The 24,852-nt window shown below is 34.6% G+C and overlaps 1 protein-coding gene across 8 annotated transcripts in view; it reads left to right on the top strand.

Annotated features, from left to right (window-relative positions):
• LOC136041689 (F-actin-monooxygenase MICAL2-like) overlaps positions 1 to 24,852 on the top strand; it is a 127,643-nt gene that overhangs the window by 77,286 nt on the left and 25,505 nt on the right. For 6 of the 8 annotated variants that reach the window (XM_065726442.1, XM_065726450.1, XM_065726433.1 and 3 more), the window contains 9 exons: positions 1,667 to 1,872; positions 4,798 to 4,952; positions 5,909 to 6,132; positions 8,258 to 8,371; positions 9,981 to 10,103; positions 15,723 to 16,001; positions 18,017 to 18,164; positions 21,117 to 21,238; positions 22,916 to 23,131. In XM_065726442.1, the coding sequence (XP_065582514.1) occupies positions 1,667 to 1,872; positions 4,798 to 4,952; positions 5,909 to 6,132; positions 8,258 to 8,371; positions 9,981 to 10,103; positions 15,723 to 16,001; positions 18,017 to 18,164; positions 21,117 to 21,238; positions 22,916 to 23,131 (1,587 nt within the window). The remainder of the gene's footprint in view (positions 1 to 1,666; positions 1,873 to 4,797; positions 4,953 to 5,908; positions 6,133 to 8,257; positions 8,372 to 9,980; positions 10,104 to 15,722; positions 16,002 to 18,016; positions 18,165 to 21,116; positions 21,239 to 22,915; positions 23,132 to 24,852) is intronic. The other 2 variants (XM_065726456.1, XM_065726426.1) reach the window with 1 other exon arrangement.

Raw genomic sequence — 24,852 nt, 5'->3', positions numbered from 1 at the left:
ATTCTACCAGTGATTGTTACACTTACTCATGGACGCCAATCATACGGTTTATTTCTGTTCGTAAACATTCAAAATCCTTTATACTAAGGTTGTTTGTTCCTTTTACCTTAATCTTAGTTGTGCTTACATTAAAGTTCTCTTTTTGTATGAGCAAATAAATTAATCGAAGATAAAATAAGACTTCTAGCTTTCTTTTCCGTAACCTTATTGGCTTTTAGAGGGCGATGACGATCATAAGGCAGTAGCTGGGACATGTGTAGTTCATATGTCTATGCTCTGAGTGCCTCTTGGTAGCCATTTCTAGCCGCTTTTTTATTTTGTGAATTAACTGAAGTCACTTTTTTTCGGGAGCATCGTTGGGGCAGATTCCTGAGCTAGCTGTGCCAAATTTGGAACATATCTATTTTTTTTCTTAAATTTCTTAAAGTTCAGAAATCTTAGCGATAAAATTCCGTATTTTCGCTGCATTGCGTGAAAACTCTGGTTCAATTGTAAATTAGTGTTGGTGTCGCGATTTGTCTTGGGGATCATTTAAAATATGTCTTTTAATATATGATCTTAGTGGAACGTGATTTTAAGGTCGTGAGACGTTTGTTCATTCCAAGCTGACTGCAATGAAAATCGAGATGACAATTATCTGGGATCGACTCTAAATATTTTGTTTCGTTGCTTATTGTAGACCCTACGTCTCTTATTGTCTAGAATGGCAAATGCCAAGCTTTTCTTCCTTTTTAAAACAGTTTTCTAAACAAATGGTTGAATAAGGAAGTGTTTCTTGAAACCAATCTTTCTGTTGCTAAACCCTTACTTGATCGGAAGTCATTTTATATTCTTTCATGTGTGTCTTTCAATTTCTGCAGACTACATGGCGATTTTTCTGCGGCTCTCAGAAGGACCTGTTTTCGCGTGGACCTGAGGTTCAGCCGAAACTATACCTGGTTAATGCGAAAATACTGGCCAGAGGCAATTCTGGTTCTTAAAACCAAAGAGCATTTGCTCGAAAATACGTATCAGAAAGAACCAAAGATCGGTTTAGTTCATTAGCTAAAGGGATTACAGAAGACGGGTTCTCAATAGTGGTCTTGGAATAGGTAGGGGGATAAATAGTTATGCGGGAAGGACACCCATTGGGATGGTCGAATCTGGTTTTGGCGAAATATCCCCTGCAAAAGAAGAGCCGTTGAGGCTTATTTGTGCAGTTGCAAAAGTACTTCTTCCAAGGACAACTAAGAAAGCCTATTGTGAAAAAAAAAATAAATCTAAACCGCATGAGCCAACCCTTGGAATAGGGATTCTGCAAAACTTGTTTGATTAATTAGAACCAGTCAGAAGAAGAAAGAATAATTAACAATTGGAAACGCACAGTCAAAGTAATATGCTTCTCTAAAACATTGCCTTTCGTTAGATCCGTAACAAGCAAAAAATAAAAGAAAAAGGACGCATCTGGCTGGCATTTTAATTGTTGTTTTTTTTTTAGCCAAAGTTTAGAAATAATAAACACAATTTTTTTCTCCTAACATTGCGATTCTCAATTTGTTTACTTATACTCTACAATGTCTCGACCTCTTATATCAATCTATTATTTTTAATTTGTATAAAATTCATTTTGCTTTTTAGCTTCTTGCATGTTTAATCTTTTTTGGTCCATTATTTTATCTTTTTTCAGCCTTTTTGGCCAACGGGTTCGGGCTGTGCGAGAGGCTTCTTAGGATGTTTTGATGCCTGCTACATGTTGAAGCGGTGGGCTAGTGGGGAAAAGACACCTTTGGAAGTAATTGCAGAACGAGAGAGTATTTACCGACTTTTAGCCCAAACTACATCAGAGAATCTATGCAAAGATCTGGCCAGCTATACACTTGACCCACGAACGAGGTATATCATTTTTTTTCTTTTTTTTATAAGGTGCAGGAAGAGAAAGCCAAAGAGAGTTGTACAATGTGCATCAGTCATTTATTGGGGGAAGAGGATTACTTGGCCCAAGCTTTTTGGGCGGAAAAAAGACGCCATGGATTACAATAAATAGTGTCATGAAACTAGCTAGATAAGTATGAGGGTCACCTGTCCACTTTCAGTCTGAGAAACTTTGGCAATCTTATCGCTACAGAATGTCCTCTTGTAATAATATTTGCATTGTCGGAATATTCTTTATTGCCCTCACGGTTCATAAATGTATTGCTGCTTTGTTTAACAGAGAAAGCAAGAATTATAACTGAGTATATTTTAGAGCTTGGCAATAGCGAAACCGATAACACTTTGCCTTCTCTACGGGTGTTTAAATTGATAAGTGGCCGGTATAGTAGCCATTGAAACCTTGTTTACCCCCCCCCCCCCCGCACATCCACACAGAATTTGAAGTCAAGCTAATAGAAAATCTTTCAAATAAGATAAAATCGTTTTTATACTCTGGTTTAAAATAAAATATAAATCTAGTATAAAATAAACCATCTACAAATTTAATGTGTAGTTGATTCTAACGTGCTGTTGAAAAAAATAAAACCATCTACAAATTCTAATGGCTGTTGATTATAATATGCTGTTGAAAAAAAAAATACCAAGGAAGAAGGAACTGGAAACCATGAAAATATTTTAAAACTTAGTACAAGATGAAGAATTATACTAAAGAAAGGCTCATTTAGCAACACTTCTACAAAGGGGTGAATCTTACGAAAAATAAATAATCCATTTAGTTTCTATTAACTGTCTCCACAATATCCATTATGCGTTCAAGGTCTTAGTCTTGTATGATACCGCATATTTTTATCAATATTCTTTTAATTCTTTTTTAGTTTAAATGTGTAGAAAAATGTAAAGCTAAACAAAACTTAAATATTAGTCGGTAATATTCGAAGCTAGTTGGTATTTTATTCCTGGAAACAAGTCTTCGAAGCTTATGGCTACTATGAAGAATTGAACCCTTGAATCCAATCCTCATCTTGGTTGGAGCAACTGCTAAAACCACGTAAAGATCGTCCTTAGTAACTTGTAAGTAACTTAGTAAGTTAGCGAACTTTGTAACGAAACATAGTAACTGAAAATTGGAAAACCACATTTTGAAAAAAACTATTAAATGAGGAAGAATGTCATTTGAAATTGAACATCAGGAATAGTAACTATAATTTTGACTAACCTTAAGGGTAAAAGTTTATTTGCGAAAACAAACTGTTGAAAAATAGTTACTATGACTTTGACTAATCTTAGGGGTAAAGTTTTCCGCGGAAATTAGTTTTATGGACGTTTCGAAAAATAGCCGGAAACTCCTCAAAGAAGGCGTCAGATTGAAAGGAAAACCGTACCATTAGAATCACCGTAGCTGAAAACCCCAATTAGTAGAATTACAGTCCCTCCCTCCCTCATTGTAAGCAGCAAGAATTTTTTTTCGCTTGGAAACCATTGATGTGTCTCTTTTTGTTTCGCTCTCCTGTTTTTTTGTTGCTGCTAGTCGGGCACTGAAGTATCATAAAGAGATGTTCAAGGGCTCATCTGAATAGGAACAATAACATTAAAATAAGGTATAATTTATGACAAAACTGCATCTTCATATACAACAATGCGTAATATTCGTATTTATTGACAAGATTTTTTAATTTCAGTTACTCTGGGCTGGGGTTTTTTCTTTGCTAGGTTGTCCCCATAATGTCCCCTAATACACGTATTTTTTGAACAGTTGCTTCTCTCAGGTATTGTACATTTGAGCGATTCCGCTGCCTGATTCCCCGTCGTTAGTTCTGTAATAGGTTCTAGTTAAGAACAAGGTGAAGGTATTTTCCTTTGTGTGATATATATCTTGTCAAAAGATACGTGTTTTTCTGTTATATGGCCCAGAATCCTATTGAATAGTTTTTTCAAGATCATGTCAGTGAAAGTTATAATCAACCTAAAATTATACTTAAGATTTATTTTCCGTAACTAAGACAGATTATTCCATGCAATCTTCTAAACCTTAGAAAAAAGGACGGAGTAGAGGAAGAATCTTGAAAAGACCTTCGTAGGAAATTAATCATGTTTTAATTCATCCTTGAAAGCTTCGTTTGAATTCAGGATTGAATGAGTTATAAGGGCAGAGTGTGTTGGATTTCAGGAATGAGCTCAAGTATCGTTGGATTGTTTTACGAAACCGCCGTTCATGCTTATTGATCCTTTTTTTCAAGAGATTTTTCTTAAAAGATTAACTGTTTTAGCACTTCTGGTCTTTACTTCACTGACAGTGGCGTCATTTCATGAAAATATAAGGGGTGAAGGTGGCCAGTTTTTCCAAAATCTAGGGTGGGGGGGACATTCAAATATTGATTTTCAAGTAAAAGAAATTCAGCTAAATTTTACCGCACACAGGGTTTAATTGTGATATGTCGTTTTAATACCATTAAAACATTCTCCATATTTTTGTTTGTGCCAGATTCTCACTTGCACATAGAATCTGTAATTGGCCGACTACAGGAAATAAGCTAACCATCAGTCAATCCTCTGACATTTACCTAAACATAAACGTAAGAACAATTTATACAATGTTCTTAAAATGGGATTTTTGGCTTAAAATTGAAAAGTTTGAAAGCCTAGCAATCCATGATTTTCTCCGGACATCAGGCAAGGACACATCAGGTCACTCTTGTTATCCTTATATGCCATCTTTGATGACATCATTCCACAACGTCAGTTCCAAGACGCCATCGGAATCATAGGCAGCGCAATAACGCTCCCTAAGCAAAGAACTATGTTGGCACAATTTATTTTTTTTTACAATTAAATGTTTATGCCTAGTTTAACTGTCTGAGTAATAGGCTATTTTCTTCTTTTGTCCAGGTATCCTAACTCGAACTCCCGAAAAGTCTTACCTATTCATGTGCGACATTTGTACGATACTGACCGGCCAGAGAAAATTGAGACGATGATGCGCAAGACTGCTTCCATATCTAAAGAAGAGAAAGAAAATATTAGATCTCTCAAGGCTTTGAAGAGTAAGTGACTTTTATTTTAATACACATCATTTTTCTTTTCATTAAAAGCTCATTGCAATGAACAATTAAAGAATTTTTTGTCCATTCTGTAAAATATGACGCAAAGCTTAGATAATGTGTTCTTACTATAGATTGCCTTCTATCATGACATGTTGAGATGTTCTGATATGTTGCTAAAGTTGAGTTTTTCGTTTTAGGACGTATCTTAAGGGACATAAGGGGTGATTTGACTTACTTACATATTGGAGTAATTGAACTTACTAACAAATTAGACTTGCGTTATATGTTCAAAAAAATTCTACGCCTTTTAAAATTCTGAAAAATGCTTATGCTCGGTATAGAGAAAAATGGGACCTCTGATCCCTGGGACTGATACCTTTGATACTGCTTTTGTATCATTCTGTTGTTTAATTATTTACATTTTGTTTTAGTCGTCTTTGCTTAAATTACTCACCTCTTCCAAAAAAAAAAAAAAACAATACTAACGTGAACCGTGACGGAGAAAGTGTTAGAGGTGTGGTATATATTGCTATTAATCATTGCAGGGGTTTTTTGAGATCTGTAATTTATTTGAAGTGAGCTTTGAGAAACACCACTCATTAAAGTGTACGGGTATTTCATTATCAGTAAAACAAACAGTTTGTTTTTATGATATATGTCAATTTACGCTCAAATTTGCTCTATTATGCTGTTGCGACGCTATGCTGTTGCAAATAGTAGTGGAAAGAATGGGTCTAAAAGGGATGAGCTGTTTTGGTTTTTTCTTGGTAAATGTCATTGGTGATTTGTTATAGTATCTTTAATCATGAATAATTTATAAGAAGAAAAATAATTCCTCTCATGGAAAGCTGGGATAAATTTCATGTTTTGTTAAACATATTAGGAAATCCATTTAGTCGTTGATTATGAAATTGTTCTTCTAAAATTTTCTTAAATTTTGTTTATTTTATTTGCAGATACTGAATCCCGACTTATGTCCTGGTTCAAGCTACATCTGTTTGACTATCCTCTGGCAGATATTTCCGACATTTGCACATCCTTCCAGACTGGACAGCCTCTCTGCGCTCTGATTCACAGATATCGTCCAGAATTATTAGATTATAATTCTCTGGATCCTGAGGACTATAGTGGAAATTGTTCGCTGGCTTTCAGTGTGCTTGAAGGGATGGGCATTAAACCTGTAAGTCAAACTAACATTTCAAGGGAAATGATTTTAGCTTAGTTTGTGCTGTTAGCTGGCTGTGCTGTTAGCTTGGCTGGCGTTCTCTAGGTTCCGAAAAAAGTCCAAATAAATTGAGCTTCGGTGTCTTTTCTCGCTATTTCTGGGATTTGACTAAATATTATTATGAATCTATTTGGTATTAGATATATTCTCGGCATTAGCTAAATCCTGTGGTGTAGGAACCTTTATTATCTAAAGTTTCATACACAACAGGCTTTAGCTATAGCCGAGAATCCTTATTTGAACCCTTAAGACTTAAAATATACCACAAGGGACACTTCATACCTTTTCCCAGACCGTTATTACAAGATGATAAGAGACCGTTTACCATCGTGTTTGGAGTTACCATTAAAGTATCCATGACGTGAAAATATGATTGGCAATGGCTTGCTGGCTTGAATGGGTCCTAATTGACTTTATTTTTTCTCATTTTAACTGATGAAACAGAAATTGTTAAACAAGAAAGGGAGGAGGTTTCATGATTCATGGCCGTAATCTCAAAGCAGTAATTTTGAATAATTTGGGAGATCCTGCTATTTATTATAAGTGGTAATGAAATATAATTCAGTAATTGGTTACAAGAATGAAGAGGAGAAAACCATGGCTAGAACAATCGACAAAAATTTTAGAAAAAGCCGCGAAAACTAAATGGATTTAAACCTAAAAACGTAACTGATAGAATAATAAAGAATATTAGGATCCATGAAATATCATGGATGAAAAGATTAGCACGATAAGACTAAATGGAGTATTTATTTTTTTGAATACTAGAATAGTATCATGAAGGAACTAACTCTTGTGTCTAACTATCGATAACACATGAGAACAGCTCTTTCGTTGTCTTAGATTTCTGAATTATTTTTGGTTAGCTCTTGGTAACCTCTAAATTCAAAACAACCATGGTTTTGTCTATCATGCCAATTTTGAATGTAACCTTTTTATCTTTTTTTATTTTTTGATTTTATCTACGAAGGCACAGATTTTTGGAACCTTCCGTTTTGAAAGTGTTTAATCATAGGGCGTTCATTGTTGGAGTTCCGGCAATAGTCAGCTATCACAAGCACATTCCATTTGTCTTGGTGCCCTGCCGTTCCATTTGTCTTGGTGCCCTGCCGTCAAGACCTTCAATTCAAAGTAAAGAGTGTGAAAACCTCAAAACTTAAAGGATTAAAATTCAGAAAGGTCAGAAAATTCTGTTGCTCAGAATATAAATTTTCGTCCAACTGTATTGCCAAAAAAAGTGATTTAAGATTCTATTGTTAAGCAGGTAATATTTTTGTTGATTTGATTGAACCTGGAAATTTTTAATAGAAAAATAATCGTTCGTGCAGTTAATCTTGTTTAAGTGTTCAAAGTGTCCCGTCTTAAATTTAAGAACTATACGTATTACACACAATGTAAATTTGAATACCATGTCTGCTTCCCCCTTTGTGGCACTAGCGTAATTTCGTCAAAATCGTGGGGGGGGGGGGCAAGTTGGACCGAATTTTTCCAAACAAGTAGAAATGACAATGAAAACTGAAAAATGAACCTTATACTACCTTACTACCATATACTATATATGCAAGGATATACAAAAAAGGACCTGACCCGTTTCTGTGGTTGTTTTGAATTATGCAGGCTTATCTGAGTTTTGACAAGATTTTTGAAGAAACTAAATTTCAACTGAGAGGCAAACTCGTGTCTGGGAGGGACAATTGCTCCTCCCTGCCCAATAGCAAACTACGCCCCTGCTTTGTAGGTGCGCATGAATGTTTAGCTTTTGAAAAACAATTAAAATGCATTTTAGTCTGCTATGAACTTTTTTGTTGCGAAATCCTTTTGTCACTCCTTTGATCATGAGAGCAAGTAACCTTATTTATTTGCTTGAGACTTGATTATGGGATTGCCATCAAATATAGTAGTTAATTACTTGTTCCAAGAAGTCTTTAGATAAGGCTGAATAAAGGTCAAGCTGAATGACAAGATATTGATCTGAAGAAAAAAGGACAATACTCTTGCCAAAATATAATTAGTAAGACAGTTAATAGGTCTCGCAAAATTAGGGATGTAATTTAATTTTTTATGCGAGATAAATTTTCAGGTTATTGGTGGTGAAGATTTTGCCAGCAGAGGGATTGAAGATAAAGCGTTATGGATCTCATACCTTCAATCTGTCTACCTTTTGTTTAAAGGCCAGATACCATATATACATAGAGTGAGTATAATTTCTTTAGCTCAGTAGTCAATCTGTTACAATGGATTCTTTTTAGGTTTGTAATTTTTTTGCTGGTAAATTTTGACTGTTAGAACGAAAATAAGACTAAACAGCTTAATAGAAGAATTATCCACGACAAAAAACTTATTGGAGAAGTTGGAGGAATGTACGGATAAAATTCGCCAAATGATCTTGTATCTAAAATCATGCCAATACTCATAATCTTTTCAGTATACCTACTGCCGGAAATCGGAGGGGGGGGGAGTTGCACCCAGAACAATTTGGGATTAAAGTATGCTTTTGTGTTTGCGAGCATCCTATGGAGAGACATCTATAACCGTCCTTTTCTAAGACATGGACCTGTGTATGTTTCGGATGTCACATGGAGAAATCCCATTTCTTGCCCTTTTCTAGGACTTGTACCGGAGTGGACGTATGTCTATTAAGAAATAAAATGTCTCGCTAATAGGGACTATACATAAAACAGAACCTGCTATCGGACTGGTTGAGTTTTCGATTGATCCTTTGAACGATAGATTAAATATTGTAGTTTTTATATGTTAATGGTTTGGAAAAGTTGTTGAAATTTTTCTGTGTTACTGGTCGTTGGTTTGTATATTTTATGCTCACTGGAGCGCATATTTGACACATTATGTTCGTAAAAATTTTTTGATTATTTTTGTGAGCTGATTTGGTTTTGTAATTTCAATTCCTGTCTTGACCAGCTGATTCATATGTGAAGATTATCGCCAAATTTCTATATTTGAAGGTTTTTTTAGGTCCCTATTCCCCCCTGAATTAATTTGGATCTTAAATCCCTGTTTTAATGTCTGCAATGAAAGGAAATCTTTTTTGTTGAGACAACAGAGAAAGATACTAGGTGCTTGTAAAAGTTGGGGTGTAAACTACGTTTCAGTTGACAACATAGTCTGATATATCCCTTCTAAATGTAACTTGTGCAATGTCTACTTGGAGGTCTCATTTGAAAAAAAAAACGAATTCTTCCGTTTCTTTCCACTCCTTGTAATTCTCCCCAAAGGTTGCTAATAAGATTTTTGTTTTTTTTTTTGTCATTTCCACATCGTTTTGTGGCTTTGCTAGTTTTTCAGTAGATTTGATTGCGTATTGTAAAGTTGAATCTCAAAATTTTAGGTGAAAACACTACCGAAGAAAGAAAGTAAGTAGGACAATTAAGGTTTTAACAGTAAAACTTAGAAAAAGCATATACCTGGGGATTTTTTTTTCATACCTAGGGATATTTCGCAAGTGAATTTTGGCGTATTGTTCAAGTCTCAGTGGCAACCCTTCACTAAACACATAATATGTTCAAATTCTGTGCCCTATCTAATGGCCCTGACCCATTATGTTAATTTGGCTTACTTAGGAAACTATATTAATGAAAAGGAGAGAGTGTATATACAATATTATTGAAATTTTTCCAGGCACAGAGTTTATGTAAGCACGTTTTGAAAGCGTAGAACTGGCTGTTCTTGAAATCCTTAATTTAGAAAGTATAACCCGACACCATCACATCGATACGTTTCAAGAAAGCTAGGAACTGTACAGAAACGTTTACTTATTTAACAATGTTAATTTTCTTATCCTTTAGAAAGCCAACGCCACTGAAACAGCTGATGATGGTCCAGAGAGCAAAACAGCGAGGAAGAATAGAAAAAGTGACGCATCCTCCTTAATGAAAAGAGTTAAAAGAAGGCGCACTGAAGACGCTGTGGTAAGTGCAATATGTATTTGGTTGGTGCTTGGGGTTTGTATGATATAGAGAACTAATTCATAATTGTTTAAATGTCTGAGAAATGTTGGTTTCTGCACTGGAAACGTGGTAAATCACAAAAGGACTACGTCGAGTTGGTGTGTTGAAGTCGTAATGGCAAGGCATAAAAATTACAAGATTTGCTATTGGTGCTATAGCTATCATTTACTTATTAATGCGAAAACGTTAAGATAAGATTATTGCAAAAAGCCTGCGGGCTATAGCAACACAGAATACAGTCCACAAACAATGCTCAGGAACAAAATACAACTTAAGAAAAAACAAAAACAAAAAAACGCCAAGGTTCATTATATTAACCAGCAAACACCAATCATAAGAACCGTAACAAGCTATCCCTCAAAGACGATTATCCGTGTTTAATCCCTAAACGAAAGAACTTTCACAACTATTTAATAGCACATGCGTTCCTCTCAGCCATCCGCTCAATTAGCCAGCATTCACTCCCAAACACTCGTACAAAACATTCATTCCGCAACTCAGACAACTCTTCACACTCGGATATAAAATGAAATAAGTTTTCATTCACACATCCACACATAGGGCAAAAGTAGGGGCTAGCCGCCAGCCTAAACTTTCCCAAAAATTTCCTTCTCTTACCTAAATCCAAACTATCCCCTCTTACCAACAATAAGTTCTTCAAATCCTCTTTATTCAACCCAAATTTAAAATAAACCGTCTCCCTCCAACAGTCTTTAGCTTTGGAGTGAAACCTCAAAGACATAGATTAGTGTTGATTAGATGAGTGTTGATAGATTAGTATTGGGTTCAGATAGTGAACCAAAGTTCACTGGACTTCCTTCCATACTGACACATTTTCACCCATTGGGCCTTTTCCTTCATTGCACATCTCCAAAAGGCCACATCTCCAAGGTCCAGTATTTTCTTGACCCGATTTGGCCACGAATCACGCCTACCCTCCTTCAAGCTCTCCAAATAAGCTGCCTTAAGAAGCCGAACTCTAGGAAGCCTAATTATTTCCTCCCAGAATTGCACCATTCTAACCAATCTAACACTCCTTAAAGTAAAAAGCCCCAAATCACCTTGCAGTACCGTTTAACTAAATGAATTCTTCAAGCCTAAGATTCTCTTAAGATATCTTAGCTGAACTACTTCTGGCTTAGCTGCTTTAGCATGATAATGGTTTGTAACTTTTCATCAATCAAATCCTATCTACCGCCATTGCCCTTGCCCTCCGTTTTTTTTCCTTTTATTAATTTTCCCCCAAAAGGAGTTTACACGGCCACATGATAAAAAAGAAACTAAACTAGTATAATAATGTGTTTGTAGACAAAGCGCGCTACCACGTGGTAGCCGTTAGATTTTTATGAAGATATCTATAAAACAGTTCTAACGATTTTTATGAAAATTATGACCTTTCTCAGTTTTCACCCTTCGAAGGACCGTTTTATCTGTAATATTTTTTATTAACATATTGTTTTTGAAGATTAACTGGAATTTATTATGAGCTGGATAATTTTAACGTTTTTTCCATTTTGTATGCCTGACTATAAATACCTTTTGTCGACTATGCATTAAGCAGATATGCATCGATGAATCGATTTCAAATGAATTAACTCTCTCAAATGAAACTTTCGAATTGTCGATGACCAGCGTTCATTTTGTGTGGACTGCATATGGCAGTGTAGAATGTAAACTGCTACCCTTGTGGCTTTATAGTTTAAATATACTATAATATTAATGTTGTGGACAAAACGTGCCTCTGTGTGGCAGTATTTCCTCAAAAACTTGGGGCTTTGTGCAAGGTATCTTTGTAGCTTTAAGGTGACGGTGAAGGTGAAGAACTTTTGCTTAGTAAAATTTTAGTCCTATTTACACCACAACTGTTGTATTGCACCATGAAATGTCTGAAATCAATATCTAATGATGACGCAATCCCTTTTATTGCTTAAAAAAAATTCCTTTGAATGAGCCCTCCCCCAGTTACTGAAAGACCACTGGCTCGATAGATCATGCCCGGAGGAAAAATTTGCATTCGTCACTATCCTTTTCAGGAAATAAATGCTCGTATAATCTTTTGCACATAATACACAGATATGTTGAATTTGACTGCGCAATTTTCATCGAGATCACGCCGATTTCGGGGTGGTTTTCACCTTTTTATAAAATTATGAAAATATTGTTATGTTAATTACCATTTCAAATGATAAGCACACATTAATAACTTGGATAAAATTCCATCAATAAAAGGAAAAAAAAATTAAATTACATGTATTTTATGCTGATAAAAGCAAGATTTTGTACTATGTGATCATGTTTTATTTGCAACTGAAGTTTAACCTCTTTTATCTACGGTCTGTTGTGTTTAAACTCCAAAAATATTATTGTATTATTTCAGTTTGTCGCATAGGTGAGTGGTGTAAATCCAACCAGGAGGAGTTATACTTCACCATCTATTAAAGGTTAATAATCGGGGTCTTAACCGTCGGGACGTCCTTGGCCGTATTTATAGCGCTGTTGCTCTGCCTCATGTATTGTTCCCATCCCTCCTCTTCCGTAATTTCCGACCTTCTGATCTTTCGCCCGTTAAAGTTTCTTATTTTAAATGTTGTATATTTTTACTTGGTTTCCCCCTTTCTTTTAGTAACACTGAGATTGTTTTACAGCTTAAAGTGAGGGATCCCATAGTTTGTATAAAGAAAAAATATAAAACGTTTGAAGACAAGACGAAAATTATCCTTTTAGGCCACAATTTATTTCTGTTTTTAGTAACAGTTCTGGCTCTTGATGATTTACAGGTTAAATTATTTAGTAAGGGTTTTTGCATCTTTTTTTCTTGTTTAAGCGTTTGATCAATATTTGATATTTTTTTATTGTAACTGTTACCATTTGTCTTTTCTTTATATTTATATTGTAGCCTACTCCTCATTTTTTGAGGAAAATAAAGAAAATATAAATAAATAAGTAAATAATACTAGAGTAAAATAGAATTTATAGTCAATTGAATACTAACGTCCTGTAGTCCGTTTCAGCTACATAAACTATTCCCGTGGAAAGTCAAAGCGAGTATCTGCTAATCTTTTGTATTAAAAAAGTGAAAACTTCTTTTTGTGTTTTAATAACGAATGAGGGCTTGGAAAACTTTTTACTTTTTACCGAAAAGAAAGTAGTTACCTTCGTTTGGAAAATTTTGCTGAACAAAATATATTTGACAGTGTAGTATTTGGCAGTCCTCGATTATTCCTACTTTTTCAAATTTTTGTTTCTTTCCTGGCTTCTTCTTAACCAACTTGCCCGAGCTTTTTGACAAACAATTAAATCTTAATTAATATTACAAATAATAAGGGAAGCGATAATAATGTTAAAAATTCGACTAAAAACGCAATAATTTTTTTTTCAACCGGCTATAACAAGAAAAAATTAGAAAAACTAAGTTTCACGTAAAATTAATGAGACAGATTGGTTAAAAGCGGAAAAATTGAGATTTTGCGAACTAGGGAGTTCTTTGGATAAATGAATGACATTCTTCGTTATGAATCCAGAATTAAAATTGAGGCATGGGAAGGTTTTCTCACGAATCAACGTTCTCCACTTCCTTCCATCTAAGATCGACCTTTCATTAATATGAAAATATTTTGTGCTAGGGGAAGAAACTTATAAAAATAGATCTAGTGCCCAAATCAGGGCCCAGGAAGGTATTTTCTAGAACCTGTCCACTGCTTTCCTATAGGTAAGCTTTAAGAATTTTTTAGAAAATGGCTCATAACTTGAAAAATAAAACAAATTTGGCTGTTAAAGTCTATCTCAAGTCTTAATGCCAAATCCTACAGTCAAAGCAAATCAGATTCTAATCTCAACTAAAAAATGACTCTTTCGTTGTTTTTCCTGTTCAAGACTTTTTTTTTCACTCAATCTGTAAAATCTTCACTAGTATGGTGATATCAGGGGGCGGGGAAGAAGGAGTTGAAACGCTTTCATAGGCACTCATTCGGGCAATATAACCGTTTCTAGAAGTTACATACACCTAACTCTACAACGTTTCAGGTTAATAAGATAGCCGCTTATATGTATTTTAGCCGTAGATTGAATAGCAATATGGCTAACAAAACATCGTCATAAATTACATAAAGAGTTTATTTTGTTGAAAATGAGACGAGGTAAAAAAGGGTGACGAAAACTATTTTTTCTCTGTAGTTTGGTTGGGTAACAGGATTGAAGATACTGGTATATTGGTCCGCAGACCTCAAGACCCTTTGGGTTGAGGGTCAGAGGGTCTATGGCCGTGACTCCAAACTTGGGGCGCAGGCCCCAGCGGTGGGGCATGGCAATATTTTGGTGGACTATGGGGAGGATGTAAACCTTTCCGCTGACTATGCATTAGAGTCTTAATTTTGATTATTTTATTTTTTTCCTGCGAATGATGTCACATTCATATGCAGTTAAAAAGCAAAAAAGATTCATGATAGTATTGCAATGATTTCACACATTGTATAAAAGGTGTTGTATTTAGACATTATTTTTCATTAGTATAAAATATACCTAAAGGACGACTCGAAAAAATATACTGAGTTAATAGCCTTTTAAGCTTCCTTATACACGTAAAATTTTGAATAATAAAATTTAAATATCGTGGGGGGATGGAATCAGGATTTTGAAATGCCTAGATGGGGTATGGTCCGAAATTGGTTGGAACTATTGGTCTATGGTTACAATAGGGACGGTATTTATTGAGTGTTAATGGCTATAAGGCATAGAAGAGCACTCAACCAAACTAAGCTCCGTTACAGATTGGGAAGGCTGCTTTATATTTCGAGCAGTAAATACGATTATTAGACTGAACTCATTTAGACTCTTATTAGACTGAACTCTCTTTTGGCTGTCTTAACAGCTGAACCGAACAATATATTTAGATAAAGACAAGAAAAAGCTTGGAAAATTTTAGAAACGAATCGTTCGGAGTCCCAATACATAAAGGTCACTTTCTTATTTTTAGGTCTAGCGTCAAAGCAGGCTGACTATTAAATTTATAAATTCGCGCTGTTATCCGTAGGATTTGTGCAAAAAACATGTTATTGAATATTGGAAGATTTTCTCTGCTAAATGTTTAAGTTACTTTAAGTGTGACCTTTCACACTTCAATAAGTCTTCTCACACTAGGCTAGCGTTAAATCCATACACTCAACGTTATTATCATTTAAACTCAACGCAATCATCATAAGCAAACTATAAAAATGTGGAACGGAGATGGAGATTTAAGACAGCATGAAAGACTTCCTGGGAAAAGTTTATTTATTCGTTACGACTATTTATTAATTGCTCGTCTAGAAACTCCATTTTATTATAACCATTATTCTATTTTATTTGCTACTATAACGTAGCATAAACTTTTGTATATAGGGCTCGAGTGTACTTAGCTCTACCTCCGTTATGGACAAAAATTCCCCCTGTAAGACTACTTTACGTAATACTATATTTTTGGATCGTCTGAGTTTACAGTATTTACTGGACTAGTTGCTAAAGATTTCACCTCACAAAGCCCATGATTTACTTGGTTTAGCTTTCAAGTGATGAAACCAAGATAGGGACTAGCTTTATTTTCAGCATCCCAAATCCAAACCTAAGCTTACACCAAAGGGGAAAAACAAGCTGGGAGACTCAGTGTTTGATAAGAAGCAGCTGGAGTATCTTAGCCGAATCCTGTTAGTCAAAACTGGAGGAGCCAGGGAGGAGTCTAAAGAAAATGATGACCTTTATGAGGATCTAACCTCTGAAGAAATTGGAAAGATAGACTTCAATGATATGAATTTGTTTTTGTATCGTCTGGAGTCTGATTTTTCCGACAAACAGAATCAGCTGGAAAAGATGCTTTTTGGTGGCAAGGTATATGGATGCTTTCACTTGCTTGAATACTTTTTAATGCATCATAGTTATAATGCCTCTTAACTATTCTGTCTGTACCCAGTAGATGTAATTTGCTATCCGTGCTTTTAAGCAGAAGTGCATGCATTCACTATGAATTTTCTATAAAGTCGTAGGTAAACTGGTAAGGTAGCTCAGAGACGTTTGCCTTTGCATGTGCCTTTTGTTGCGTCTCTCCTCCTCCCCCCCCGTAGATCGTGAAATATTTGCTCTCAGGCAGAGCGTTTCCTATCAATAAGTATATATATGTGGTGTCAACGCAAGAAGACTTGAAAAAAGAAGAAGCAAACGAAGTAGAGAACAAAAGGAATGTATATTGCAGTGTGTGTGTAAAAAAAGAACTGAAAACGCCTTACCTAACAAGTCAGTGCAAGAAGACTTGAAAAAAGAAGAAATAAGAAGTAGAGAACAAAAGGAATGTATATGGTAGTGTTTGTGAAAAAAGAACTGAAAATGCCTTACCTAACAAGTATTCACAATTTTGAAGCTACGTAAGAAGTTCCACTTACATTGTAATTTCCAAAACGTTTAAAGCTTAAATTAAAACTTCTAAAAATCTTGGCTATTAAATATGCATGTAAGGTGTGTTTTCAAAGATTTACTAGTATTGCTTTCAGTCCGAATTTGTGAAAATCCGATTAACAAAAAAGAAAGCACTTACAGTCGCCTTGTTTATTGCACAACCTCAGCTACTGCATGCTTGCATGACGCTTTCAGATTTTAAACTACTGCAGTCTGTGAGACCATACATGTATAAAATCAACAAACTGAAAATGAAATTCGTAACATTGAAGTGGTTTACTAATTAATGTAGCCCAAACGAATTTAGTAAAGTAAAAGGTGGGTATAGCCTTTGTTGGGACTAATTATATAACTGGTTACGGAGGGAATGTTGAACAAACTACCTGCTTGAAGAAGTAGAGAACTCGAAGTATTCTCTGGGGATCGCTTTAGGTAGATCTTTATGCAGATCTGTATACTTTCTTCATTTTTGCTTGGGTTACATGTGTTACTCATTATTAAAACCTTCTTTCTAGCTATTAAAACTACTGCTACTACTGCAGACTTATCAGGTCCTTGATACCCTTGGGGATCTTGAGGTGACCATTTTTTACTTTCAACCCTATTTAACGGTTCTGATTTGTCTTGCTTTATGAGGCTCCCATATGGGCAAGATTATTGCATATACTAAGGATAAAAATCTAATTTGGGGCTTCCTGATTTTCTCTTTTGTCTTCAAGGGCTGTCTTTGTTAATAGTTCCTATTTTATGTTTGTTGATGACATGTCGACGCTTTTGAAATTACTTTTCGCTGTATACATGCTGAACCTCATTCGTGGAGACCAGAGTTCGGCACATCTTCACTATGGCAATTTGACACAATCCTTGTGATTATTAGTTTCTTTTTTTGCCTTTCATTAAGGCACTTTTTTATTTATTTACCAAAGTTTTGAGTTTTAAACTTTCTTGCAAAAAAAGGAATTTTTCATGTTACATGTTTTTTAGTCCAAACTTTTTGCAATTTATGTCGTTTTAAATCACAATCTACACTCCATAAATTTATCCTTACTGCATTATTTTTTAATTTAACGTGAATTTTGTAAGTCTATTGCAGAAACATTCAAAGCGATACTTTGTATTCCCCCGGTTAAGTTTGAGCTCTTAAATCCTTTAACAAGGTTCAAGATTCATTAGCGTCTAAGTAATATAAAAAGGAAGTTAATAAACTGAAAATAGATTGCTCTATGACAAAACGCTCGTCAAATTCCGTAAACATAAAAAGATTCTTCACCAACATGCATTATAGCTCCTACTTCTATCTTTGACTTTATACCTTCTTAATGCAATATATAATCAATGATTTGATTGCAGCTATGATTGTTGGGGCTTCAATTATTATTTTTATTATTTGAGAGCATTAATTAAAAAAAAAATCGTTTTTCGATTTCTCTTTTTTTTAATTTTTTAATTTTTAGGAAAACAAAGACTCAAAGAATTGGGAGATCAAAAAGCCAGTTTGTTCAGATGGTTTTACGGCAAAAGTTGCCCATTTACAACAGAAATTTGAAGCTAATGCACCAGCTCTCGAGAGCAAAAAGCCGAAGGAACTAGTACGTGCAATCGGTAAGTGGTAGAACAAATCTTTCTAAGCACGTAAACGGAAATGCCCACTTAAAGTGAAAAGAGGAGAGGAATATGGAATTTTCGCCCGAAATTTTGGTAATTTGCCATTTCCAAACGTTAGAGCACTTTTGCCTTTCAAATATGATTTTCCAAATTTCCCATATTACGATAAATTACGTTGCTATCCCCACAACTTACATAGCAAGCAATGTTTCCATTCAAATAGGATTTTCGAAATTTTCCTGCATTGACTAAAGGCAGTTTTTCGAGCGGTATTCAGAAGATGTCGGTAATATTGACCAGTCTCATATTATGTCTATATAAAATTATTTTGTCTTCTACAATACGTTCCCATCACACATTTGCGAAATCTATTGACTCTAGATTCTAAATGATCTGGGGAGTTTTGAATGGACTCGTTTACCAAGTCCTGGGATAATGATATATATATATATATATATATATATATATATATATATATATATATATATATATATATATATATATATATATATATATATATATATATATAATATATATATATATATATATATATAATATATATATATCATGAAAAGAGAAATCACCAATGCAACAGCACAAAAAAAAAAAAAAAAGAGACAGAAGGAGAAAAGGAAGACTGTTTTCCTAAATTAGTGATTAATATAGACCAGCACTTGAATGAGGCCTTAACCCTACTCATCCATACAATCACATAGGTCAAACAGCATAGCCATACACAATCAACCATAAAGAATAATCCATGGACAGGCAGTCATGTCGTCAATAAGTAGTCATTAAATGACAAGTCGTCATTTACCAAACAATAGAAAAAATAATATAGACAAATAATTCAGAGGCAATAACCCAACACAAGGGCTCATCAGGAGAATACACTGGCCTATATAGGGTTTCGCCACTTTAAATTCTTTACCCAGCACAGTGTTGTGGCTACCACAGAATATCCATGGCATCCCGTGTCAGGTATTACCCCCAAAATACATGCCTATGAAAGAAAAAAACAAAAAAACAGCAAATGTAAAACAACCAAGTAAAACCAATATATATATATATATATATATATATATATATATATATATATATATATATATATATATATATATATATATATATATATATATATATATATATATATATGTGTGTGTGTGTGTGTGTGTGTGTACTTACGTGTTATCCAGACGACACTCAAGAGGTGAAGTTAGGTTAGTCATAATGGAATATACCTAAATATGATAAAAATTCAGGCTGTGTATGTCTCTGAATAATATATCAGTGAAGATTTTATCCTGTATATAGGCAAATATTGACTTCTGTTTCCATAGTCTAACGTTTTTTACGATTAATAACACCCCTGGTACTTACTTACTTGTACTTGGGTCATGTTCGAGCCTTTTCCAGGCCCATTGTGGCATCCAGGATTTGCCGACAAGCGTCCCTCCATCGTTCTCTTACAAGTGCGACTGGCTTGATCAACTGGATCCATCGTCTATTCCAGCGATGGTACACAATGGATCCATACGTGGATACGTGGTGCCGAAATTAGCAAGCTGGTGCACCGACTTCAGACCTAAAGAAGACCTATTTGGGTACCGAAAAACCCAATTAACTTTTAACGATGTTACATTTCTAGGTCACCCTAATGCATAATAGGTTGTATTTTGTTTGATGTTCAGGTGTTATAATAAAAAAAAGTTACCCCAATAACTATTTCGCTATAGCAAACCCATGTGGTCTGGATAAATGAAGCAGCATGTCCAATAATAATATCAGCCTCGCGATGTTATTCCATAAGTTTTCTTATGGAAGACTTACATTTTGTTAGTGATAGTATTCTTTTTATTTATAGGATGAAATGAAATCCTTAAGAAAATTTTATTTTAACAAATAAACAATTTCTGAGACCACGTTGGCTAGGCGTGACAAAAAAATTGTAACCAATAAAAAAACGAGTATAATTCCACTTTAAAATCACTGTTTATTTCAAGGTTCTTCTTGTTTAATTTTTTCTTGTGGATTTTTATCTGTATTTTCTACATATTACTTCCTTTTTAGACTTAGGACAGTCGAGCAGAAGTCTCAGCTGAAACATTTGCATTCTCCTCTTCTTTTTCCACTGTCTAGAATTATCCCATATTTTTTAATCTTTATGGGATTTTCCATTTTGTCACTTCGTAAAATGTTCTATTTTTGAAGGCAGCAAGACAAAGTTTTTTTCCTTGAAGTAAATCCCTTGTTTAATCATTTTAATTAGATCTAAAATTTAGTTTTCACCAATAAAGCTTACTTTTAAGCGGCAATCAGGATAAAATTGCTGATCTTTATAAATCTGATTTTTATGCTACAGCATATATGTTAAAACAGTTATGAAAACTCGATTTATTTTTGGGACACAGTGCGCGGTAGTGATGCTAGCGGCTGAGACAAGAAACTGGCAGTTTGAATCTAAAAGATCGGAGCAATTGGACAAACAAAACAAAATTGCGTTCCCGCCTATGGTGTTGTAGTACGATCTCGGAGGCGCCAAGTTCAAAGCTCAGTACCAAAAGCTTCTCATGGGCAAGATAAGAGTTTTCATAACTGTATTGCATATCTTAGCTGTGCTTATTATGTATCTCATTTAGTAAACATTGAAGTATTTTTTCAGTTCAGTGTTAAAGCTTCCCTTTAATGCAGTGCTAGTAAACTCTAATTATATCCGACTTTTCTTCTTTTTTTAATGCTGGAATTGACTGCCTTGAAAGATAAAAGGCTGGCTACTAATTTTAGATTGATTTCTTGATATTCGTTAATTTGTCTCTTTAAGTCTTGGTCTAAAAGTACCAACGGAATGAAATTGATTGGGATTATTAAAATCAATGATAGCCTGTTTTTCTACTGCTTCTAGAAGTTAGGAAGTTTAGCTTTGGAAATTTATAATATCTAAATTTTCAGGTAAACTAGAGGAGAGTGACTGGAATATTCAGCGACTCAAGAAGAAGGCAGAAGATCCTTTGCTGAAAGCAGATACTGAGTCAAAAGTCCCTAAGTGGAACCGAGAACAATTTCATGACAAGGTCTGTTAGTTCTGTTTGGTTAATGGCATGGTTGACTTCTCTTAATTCATCGCTAGCTATTATGATTTTTGTTACTCACCGTGTTTTTCCTGTTGTTCTTTATTGATATATCTGGGGATATTCTAGTCTATTTACGTATTTATAACGTTTAAAGTTCTAAAAAGCTTGATTTGATATCACCCCAAGACGAATAATCCAAACTACTAGCAGAAACTTTTTGAAGAACTAAAGATTTATTGTGACAAAGCGAACGAATGGATGACCACAGTAAGCTTGCCTTTTTAGTGATATTTTCTTTAAAAGTAATAATTTTTTTTTTGAAGCGGGGTGGGTAATTGCACAAAGAACTACCGCTATTGCCACTGTTCAAAAATACTGTATATGTTGAGGAAAATAATTAATAATTAACCAACTGTCAACGGAAGTAATCTTACCTGACTTGTTAAATGAACTTAGTTTTGACTGAGTTTTTACTGAACAAATGACTTGTGCTATATTCTGGAATTTTCTCGACTGGAGGCGGTTGTTTATATGAGAAATAAAAAAAAACCGGTGAAGATTTGTAATATATTAATGCACAAGCATTCTATCCTTTCATTTCCGAAAAAATAAGAGAACTAGGAGCTATAAGGTTTTGAGCTAGTCAGAATATGATTATATGTGTATAACTGATCATATATAATTGATTATATGGTTATGTATAACAGTAGATAACTATCGCTTAAAGAGGTACGCATGTCCCCTAGTAAGCGATTGAATTATAATACATCTGGTAATTGGATGATCTTATTAAGACCTCTAATAAAACGATAAATGGTTAATTACAGACTTAAGTCGATTTAAGAAGAACAGAAAAATATATTCATTATCAAATTAAGTTAGACGTCTTCTTATTATGGTAAAAGTTGTGGGCACCTGAATAAAAAATATGCACATAAGCACAAAGAGGGAAAACAAGAATGTTTCACTGGAAATGTTTCACTTGTTTCCTTTTTTTCGGGGCGGGGGCGATGCTTCTACCAAAAGCTTTAATTAGTTGAACTTCTTGGAAATTTTGTATTAAAATACGGTAAACACAAGTATTACAAATTTGTTAGCAAAGTCCAAACAGAAATATGTTTGAAAGACATTTTTATGTAATAAAAAACTGCTGCTAATTCTTTCACCACTTGTGACTACATACTGCTGTTTATGTGGATGACAGTTTTGTTTTGAAATTCATGGTGCACCCATTATAAAACTTTTGATATTAGAAACTTTCTAGGAAAAAGGAGTAATTTTTTCTAAAAATATTTTTGTAAAATGCTTTTAGAAATGGTTTATTTTCACTTAAGGGTACGCTTGAAAGTATTAAAATCTTGAACCCAAATTTAGAGAGTTTTTAAAAGCTTTTTCGGGCACAACTTTCTTATTTCTTTCTTATTTAGATTCCATGAATGTGTCAAATTTACTTTGAAATTTATCAACTCCTAGCAACCATTGCCCCAGAAAGGGAATTGGCGTTCCTCTTGGCTATAGCATGTGAAAAAGTTTCACTTTATTTTTATCACAGGTATATTTTGTCTGTTTTTTAGCTTGTAAATCTTGAATTTTCATACTTGGACCCCATATTTGAAGATTAAACTTTTGAATATAGCACTTCGGCATTCACCTCCATTAAACGATATCTATTTTTAGCTTCATAAGATTCACAATATTGCTGAAGGGAAAAAGAACGACCTCAGGTTCACTGACTTGGATAAGCAAATGAAAATGTTGGACAGGAAATTGAAAGGGGAATCGGTTCTTGCTGCAGAGAATAGAGTCTTTTCTGCTCGGCAAAAATTCTCGCAGCCGGAAGATAAGGCAACTGACACAGAGCCAAACAGGAACTTCCCTGGGAAAACTGAAAAGGTGACACAATTCTCCTAGAATCTAAACTTTATAGAACCTTTAAGACGATATTTTCCTTATTGCAAAACTTTAAGAAGAGCCCACTCCACTGTCAGTGATTGGGATTCTTTATTTAAAAATAGGTAGGTTCGTCCCTCTCCCCCTCCTCCTCTAGATGACTTCTTATTATTTTTCATCTGGTATTTTTAGTCTCTGTAATATTTTCTTACGATTTATTATAAAGTTGTTTAGTATTTTCAGTAAAATTCAAATTCATTTAAGAAATGACATCGTCATTCCTAATCTCGTTAAGTACACGTACATGAAATATCCCCTGTATAACAGGGCGTGTATGAGACTGCAGATTGGATAGCTGATTTGAATCACAAAAATCTATTCATGAAAATAATGATCATTGCGACAAAACTATGTTTTCTCGCCAGATTTGAAATTGTAAGGATAATCCGCGTAAAATAGGGACCGTAATCAATACTGCCCTTCAAAAAGGGAGGTAATCAAATGTATTGCCTTCTTTTTTCCAAGACACCGAGAGGAAACTACCCAGGTCTTAAGGGCCCTCTTCTCTAATTTACTTTCGGCCGCTGAACCTCCTAAGAGGACAATCGCTAGTTCACCGGAGTAGAATGATTTTTTTTGTGTCCCTTTCTTGAGAGTGAAATTCCATGTAATGTCTCACAGATGTCAGGTGGCCGCTCTGTCGATTAGTGGTTTGTCGAATGCCCTTCTAATAAGAATTTTCTCCTTTTTGCTTTGCCTTTAGTCTGTAAATTCCTTTATGTATCTATCAAAATCCTTAAGAAAACAACAGTTATTCCCTTATTTTGAAAGGTAATCCTTCTATTAATTCTAATTATAGACCAATATCGATTCTCCCAGTAATTTTGAAGGCTAAGAAGAACTATGAGTCAGTGGCTTTCTTCTTACATTTCTAATCCAAGGTCTTCTACCGCAGATTCTCTTTTATCTCTTCACCAGTATCGTTTTCGTAATTTATTTTTTACCCTGCATATGGTACTATTATTGATAATACTGATTTTGTTCATGAGATTCTCTCTAAGGGCCTTCATGTTCTCCCACGATCCTTCTTACAAAATTGTCCTTTTTCGGTGAGTGTGGCATTGTTCTTGACTGGTGTATTTTTTTTTCACAAAGTGTGATTATTGACAAGGGGCTTTCTCAACCTTCATTAATAAAAAAGGGGATACTGTAGGGCTCTGCTCTCATGTCTCTGTTTTCTTTATTATATTTTGATGATCTTGTCAGTGTTCAATGCTCAATGTTTGTCAGTGTTGGCTGGTATTCATCCTTATATTTTCTAATAATTCTTACAGTTATATGCCCCCCCCCTGACTCTTTCCAAATATTCTTGTTCTCTCTATTTTGTTCCTAATTTTGTCTTTCGGATGTTGTTTATATTTTAAACCTGTTTTTTTCTACTTAGCCCCGCACAAGCCTACTCGGTCATTGCTTGCGCCCAAAATTTTTTAAATATATTGTTTGATTGGTGTTTCCGAACGGCATGGTTTTAAATGATAAAATGGTATTTAATTCTTTTTAAAATGCCTTATCGCATATCAAAGCCTTTTCGAAGATTTCTGTGACTTGGATTGTGACTCGTTCCCCAGGTTAATGAGGTAGTCCTTAGGTATTTATAATGATCCTTTTTTATGGCACTTGGTATTAATCAAGTGACATATAGCGATCGCAAATTCTGTCGGTCT

The sequence above is a fragment of the Artemia franciscana genome, chromosome 2, assembly GCF_032884065.1.
Source record: "Artemia franciscana chromosome 2, ASM3288406v1, whole genome shotgun sequence".
NCBI lineage: Eukaryota > Metazoa > Arthropoda > Branchiopoda > Anostraca > Artemiidae > Artemia > Artemia franciscana.
The sequence above is the reverse complement of the archived record's forward strand: the minus strand, read 5'-3'. Positions and strand labels throughout refer to the sequence as shown.